This window comes from Equus caballus, chromosome 7 (assembly GCF_041296265.1).
Source record: "Equus caballus isolate H_3958 breed thoroughbred chromosome 7, TB-T2T, whole genome shotgun sequence".
Classification (NCBI taxonomy): Eukaryota; Metazoa; Chordata; class Mammalia; order Perissodactyla; family Equidae; genus Equus; species Equus caballus.
The window spans coordinates 68,507,576-68,514,551 of NC_091690.1; the positions used below are offsets into that span (position 1 = coordinate 68,507,576).

The window sequence follows — 6,976 nt, forward strand, 5'->3', positions numbered from 1 at the left end:
TTCCTGCCAGTTATTTCCAATATATCCAAATCATTTATTTATATTTCTGTAACAGCACTCCTTCGGGATCTTGGTGTAATAATATCAACACTATTAGTAATTCTTTTGCTGTCCTTAGGAGAAGGAAGGGTCAAATTACACACTTGCCTTTTGGTAATGAAGGAGCTAGATTTCAGAGTTGCAAAAAGCCTAAAATTGGGTTCAGGTAATGGCCCTTGAATGCCTTATTACTTACCAATAATGACCTTAGGTATACTTAATCTCTCTAAGTCTTAGTTTTCTTGGCTGTAAATTGGAATGATAATATCTGCTTCATGGGATTATTGTGAGGATGAAACGGAACAGTATAGATTAAGGATCTCCATAGAGCCGAAGCTCAGTAAATGCTAGTTTTTTTCCCCTTTTCTTTCCTTTGTTCTGAGTCTTACTATTAGGTAGCTGAGCCTGATTGAGCAAACTTATGCATTCTACCTCAGTTTCTTCCTGTTTACAAGATAATATTCATAGTGTGTAAAAACTAGCCAAAGACATTTTAATTTTTGATTAAATAAGGTTAGGCCATTTCTGGTATTTATTAATTATTTCAATACTACTCTTTTCCCAACTGAAGTTTTCAAACTCTGAAGATCTCTGAATGTAAATATTTATCATTTGAACCTTCTTCCTTTGTTACGGTAACCATAGTGTTTTAAAAGTAGAAGGGATTTTAGAAATCCTCGAGTCTGTGACCTCTGCTTGTTTCCACTGCACTGTGAGTAGCCACCCCAGGTGTCTAAGAATTTGCTCACTTCCTATTTCTACATGCCATATGCAAATAAACTCTGTAGCTAGTTCCACAAATTTTGTACCATCTCTTCTATAATTTGGCTGCCCTAGAATCAATTGAACAACAATCCAACAAAAACATATTCATTAGAAAACTTGTTTCTTAGAAGTGGATTTTTCTATCAAAGCAAAGGCAAGGAAAATGCTGCAGCCTGAATTCCTCTGCTGAATGCAGTTTCCAGACATTTATGCCAGGGTTTTGACATCCACGTATGAGAACTTTAGAGCCAGCTAGAAGCTGTTGCTGGACTTCTTGCAGCCAGCTCAGATTCTTCAGGTGTTTGTGGCAGGTGATTTGATATGCCCTTCATCTCATTTTCTCACTCAGTCAAAGTATATCCTGCCCCCATGCCTTGTAAACTTAAGGTTAATTCAGCTACCAGACATGTCAATTACTCAAGACGGTGCTCCTTCCATTACTCCTCGTAGTCCTTACTAGTCCGAAGTTTTATCCTAGGTACTCCTGCTTATTGATCGCTCACTTGGTTGTAACTCGCCTAGTTGCAGTTCACCTTCTAGTTTAGAAAGATAAGTACTTAATCCTAACTGCCTAAAATACCTATGTATGCAGCCATTATTATTAATAGTGGGGAGATAGGTGATAGTCTTTTATCCTTGAGGAGCCAAATGACTAGCAGCTGTAGCACTTGTTTTATTCTGGAACTGATTTTACAAATCATTCAAGAAGCTATAAAGTTTTTTTTAACCAATATTATATAACTCAAGAATTCCCCCACCAAGTGACATCATAAAAATATTTATAAAGTCTTCCTCCTTCTCTTCCTTTCCTGAAGTAACTTTATCCCAGTCTGGTATATTGGAATCTGGGTTTGGATCATGGCTGTACCATTGTCTAGCCATGTGATCTTAAGTGGGAATAGAATGTGTGAATGGGCTTCAGAGACTGTCTAGCCTTCCAGAAAAATGACTCTGGATATCTTCCATGAGGCTCGAAGCAGAGAACTAGAAATTTCTCCTCACACCAGCCCTCAAGAGTATATTGTTGTGCCTTCAAATAGTAAATCTTCATATAGTAAGCATCTACTCCAGAGCAGACACTGGAGAAAAAGGGTTGAAGAGGACGCAGTTCCTGCCCTTGATGTATCTCACAGTCCCCCTTATAGTAGGGGATATCTTTTTATAATATATCAGGCAAAACTCTTCACTCTCTGTGTATTAAACAATATGATTTGGGTAAGAAAAAAAAGAGCATTATCATTAGCATACTAACAAATAGAAGAGGAATGTTTTTTCAAGAAAATTAGTAAAACTATTAGAAAATTTTCTATAGCCTCATGAGGCAAGTTTTCTGTATATAAGTACATAAATAACTTAAAAGAGAAAGGGTCAAATGACCGGGGCCCAAGAGTGCCTGACAGGATTTGCTGCTCTTTGTCTGGGTGACCTTGAACAGATCACTTTAACCTCTCTGTCCTTCATCCGTCTGTGGGGGTAAAAGACTGGTCTACCACAATGATGTGGACGATAACAAATGATTGCAAAATACTTTTGAAATATAAAAATCTATCATAACAATCTATCATAACGTCTGATCCCATACAGCACTTATAGATGACGGTTCTCTGTTTTTCACAATCAGGTATCTGGACCTCCGTCGATTTGGATCTGTGCCACATGGAGGTTTTGGGATGGGATTTGAACGCTATCTGCAGTGCATCTTGGGAATTGACAATATCAAAGATGTTATCCCTTTTCCAAGATTTACTCATTCATGTCTTTTATAGCTGGAAGACTGGTTGAGGAAGATCACTCCATGCCGGAGGTGTTGCACATGAGTGTCCACACAGGAGAGTGAATGTTTGAATTTTAGAAATGCAGAAGTTTTCACATGTAATTGTCATGCTGTAAGATATAATATATGAAAAATAGAAATGATCATGATTTTCTTAGAAAGTTGAGAGCAGGGGCCAGCCCCATGGCTGAGCGGTAAGTTTGTACGCTCCGCTTCGGCAGCTCAGGGTTTCTCTGGTTCAGATCCTGGGCACGGACGTGGCGCTGCTCATCAGGCCATGCTGAGGCAGCATCCCACACAGCACAACCAGAAGGACCTACAACTAGAGTATACAACTATGTACTGGGGGCTTTGGGGAGAGGAAGAAGAAAAAAAACAAAGTTGAAAGCATTTCATGGAAAGATGAACTCCTTCAAGAAGAAGTACTTACAGCAGGTAGAATCTCAACTCTATTATGTCAGTTAAGAAGAAATGAAGCAGTTGAACTAGATGGTCCCAAAGTTCCTTTCAAACTTGAAGACAGTGAGAGACAATGTATTTTACTTTGTCTTTAATTATTGGATCCTGCCCTGTGTGACCTTGAGAAACAACTAGTAGCTAAAAATAAAATGTTGTTGGATATTTTCTCCCCTGCATTTAACCTGTGATAAATGCCCATCTTATTCTCAGTGTTTTACTAAACATTACAGAAGAAAATATTCCTTTTTTGGGGCCTTAACTGAGTTAATAAAGTTGCTATTCTGAATTGAAATCTTCTTTCATCAGACTGGATGAAAAAAATCACATTTAATAACTGTTGATCCTTAATTATAAAAGGTAACAAGTGTATTAATTATTTAAACTAATCAATGTTGTGTTATAATTCATATTAGATGTTTATAACTTCTATAATAATAAATAAAACAGATTTTTGATACAAAAATCAAAGAAAAAGACAGTCATATTTTTAAATTCCATTTTTCCATTTCCCAGTAAAATTTGGAAGGAAGATATTTTCTATCCAAGATGAGGATGCATAAATATAGCTAAACCTAAAGGGTGGGTAATTCTGGAGTCAAAAAGTAACAGTGTCTGGTAGAGTTGAGAAGACTGGGAGTTTGAGACCTGACAACTCTAGCACTTTACATGTATGATTTTGGACAAGCCACTTACTCTGTGTGCTCTCGTACATCATTTTCCTCAGAGGTGATACAATAATTACATGAAAGTGTATGTTTGGGTACGTGTTTAACACTGTGAAATGCTACACAAACTTTTTTTTAACTCTGCTGTTAGTGTCATTGAATTACATATTATGTGGACTTATAGCAAATTGTATACTCAGTAGAATTTGTATGTATCAAATACCCGTAAAAAGGCATGCATGCCTGAATAATCCATTTCTAAGTCTTACTAGATGACTTATCTTAGGTTATTTCCTGATGGGTTTCTGTATGCACTTTATTTTAACCTAATACAAAATCAAACAGCTGGAAAGAACTGTAAAACCTTGGAGTTGGAAGTCCTGGAAGTCACTGAGAGGTTGTCAAGTTCGAACTTCTGCCTGACACAGAGAGATCCTATATACCTGGGCAGACTCTTCTTGGCAAAAAGCTCAGGCTCCCACAAATTAGCTCATTCCATGTCTGAATCTCTCTAATTGGTAGCTTTTGCTGAGCTAAAGTCTACTTCCCTGGAACTTTAATCCCTTGGGCTTAGATACCGAGTTTAGGACAGGATAAAAGGGATAATTAGGGCTTCCACAAGACTTGCTTCAACCATGGGTTAGAGAGAGAATTTCAGTTGTTTATTCAACAAATACTATTTAAGCTTATTCTGTATGCCAAGAACTGTGCTAGGTGCCAGATAAACAGTAGTGAATGAAACAGAAATGACCTCTGCCTTCATGGAATTTACCATCTATTAGAGAAGATACATAATCAATAAGTAAACAAATGTATTATTTCAAATATGACCTGTGCTATAAAATTTTGTAAAAAGCAGGGCATTTATGGTAAGCTTGCTAGAGAAGTCATCTCTGAAAAGGTGATATTTAACCTTAGACCTGGAAGGTAAAATGCAAAACCATTTTAAAATATTTGCAACCTCAGTCAATATTGATTTGGCATTCAAGTCGTGATACTGTATTAATAGAGCAGGAATCACAGACGTTCACAGGCCCCAAACCTGGAGGCACTGATAGTTTCCAAGGCTATCAGGAATCATGCCTGCAGTGATTTTTGAGGAAACAGATAGAATTGTAATGTTAATATGGTGATGGGGCATCAAAAATAACAGTGATAGAAAGAACATTGAATTAGAGAAGCCCCAGGTTCTGCTCTCAGTGCCACCAGTAACCTGTCTGTGGAGCATTAGGCAAATCGGATCATCTTTGTGGCCTCCAGTTATTTCATCTGCAGAACTATCATTCTGAAGTAGATGAACTCAAAGGATCCTTCTCTCTTAATCTATGAATCTGTGCTGGACATAGTCACTAATAATAATTGGTTTAGAGTCTAACCTTTAGACTTTATTTTAATACATACTAGGTCTCCAAAACTGTATAGTGACGTCAGATCACTGGAAGTTTAACAATAGACTCAAGTGTGTTCATTGTGTGTATATGTGAGGTGGGAGAAGGTCCTTCTCAAGGAGTCAAACATACATTGTTCCTTACCTTTTTGGCAGTCTTCTCAGCAATATACTTCCAAACCTTCATACTTATTTGTTCATTTTCTTCCTTCACAATTGATCACACAATCAGTATCTGGTGGAAGCCAAAGACTTCCCACTTATAACAAGCCTAATAATTCCTATCTTTGGCTCAATACACCTGTTTTACCAATAATTGAACAAAAGCAAACACTAGCATCAGACAAACATGATGAAAATGCCAAAACTAGACTGTTGCTTGTAGGCAGCATAGTATAATTTTATGTATAATGAATAAAAGTATGGATTTAATAGTTGAGGACAGTCTATACTTATAATAATATTCTTATAAGGCTTAATTTGTGAGTTAAAAGGTGATTTGAGGGTATTGCTTTTTACTTGAGTAACCCAGTTTCCAATGAGGGAAAAATCAGATTCTGTTTTCCCAAGATTTCCAAACATCACCTCAAAATAGTAACCCCAGCCACCCAAGTAAGAGCGTATTCTAAAACTTAGAAATGTTTTTTCCGTCATTAATTCCCATTCTCATTTCAAATTTTGAAGTAGGTGGAGAAAAATAGTTACTTTCCATCTGGCTGTCCTCTTGCCTGGGGAAGTTGTACTGCCATTTTTTTTTCTTTTTTTTTACTCTGACAAGAGCTTAATTGTGTGAGTGATCCATTCCAGATCTAGACATAACTCTCCCACCCTCTGACCCAGCCCAGAGACTCTTTAACTGTCACAGAACAGCAAAGGAACTGTTTGACCTTTTGTCCCTCTCAGACAGGATCTGCCAGAAGCATCTTTCTACAATGTTATACATTCATATTCTCTATAAATTGAATCTAGACATTCAAGCATGACTGAACAGGCACTGAGGATGCAATTGGTGAGATGGATTAACTCTATCCTTCTTTAAATCTCTTGCTTCAGATAATTATAGATGAAAGATACTTATTTGGATTGGATTGCTATTTGTTCATATATTTATTTTAGTAAGTGGTGAGGTAAGAACATAAAAACGCAGAGTTGAAAGACAGATTGGCCTGGATTAAATTGATAAGAAATGTGTGGGGCTTTTTGGCTTCTGATCAATATTTGTACTCAGTCTGCAATCTAAAGTATGTATAATAAAAAGAAAACAGGTGGGAGTAATATCTGACTGTAGTTTCTTCCCAGTTGGTATTCCAAATTAAAAGATAGAAAAAGCATTAAGAAAAGAGCGGAAGGCAACCTTAATCACCTTACACCAAAATGACTCAGTAGTACCTCCATAAGACAGATCTTATTAGATCATGGTCAACACTCCACCAGAAACCTAGACTTTCCACCATTGCCAGGACCCCTAGATTGCCCCTCTGATGAGCCAAGGCTCCAGTTAGCTCTTGTGAAGTTTGGTTTCAAGTCCAGTGAATTTACAGCCATTATTGGCACACTGTGTAGTAGTTGCTGGGGGACCTTTGTAAAGAAATCAGTTTAAATGTTTCTTAAACTGTCAGTCAGGCAGCTAATCATTGAATTAACATGGCTCATGACTCTTCAATAACTTTCTGCTACGTCTATACTGTTCATAATTGTTATTAATAATGTCATCATTTGGACATTGCTTTACAATTTACAAAATTTTTTAAAGTACCCACTATATATTGTGGACTCTGTTCCTTTGTAGCCTACGGTGCTTCAAATTCATTTGTTTTAATGAAAGATTCATTTATTTGTTATGAAGGTTGGTTATTAGGAATTCCTAATATTGAAGGAGAGTAAGAC

The 6,976-nt window shown here is 36.9% G+C and overlaps 1 protein-coding gene across 3 annotated transcripts in view; it reads left to right on the top strand.

The window, feature by feature from the left end:
- The window catches only part of NARS2 (asparaginyl-tRNA synthetase 2, mitochondrial), a 102,870-nt gene extending 99,359 nt beyond the window's left edge, over positions 1 to 3,511 (top strand). For all 3 annotated transcript variants that reach the window (XM_001492559.5, XM_070274330.1, XM_070274329.1), the window contains one exon: positions 2,426 to 3,511. In XM_001492559.5, coding sequence (XP_001492609.1) covers positions 2,426 to 2,570 — 145 coding nt within the window. In that variant the 3' untranslated portion in view covers positions 2,571 to 3,511. The remainder of the gene's footprint in view (positions 1 to 2,425) is intronic.
- The last annotated feature ends 3,465 nt before the right edge of the window (positions 3,512 to 6,976 follow it).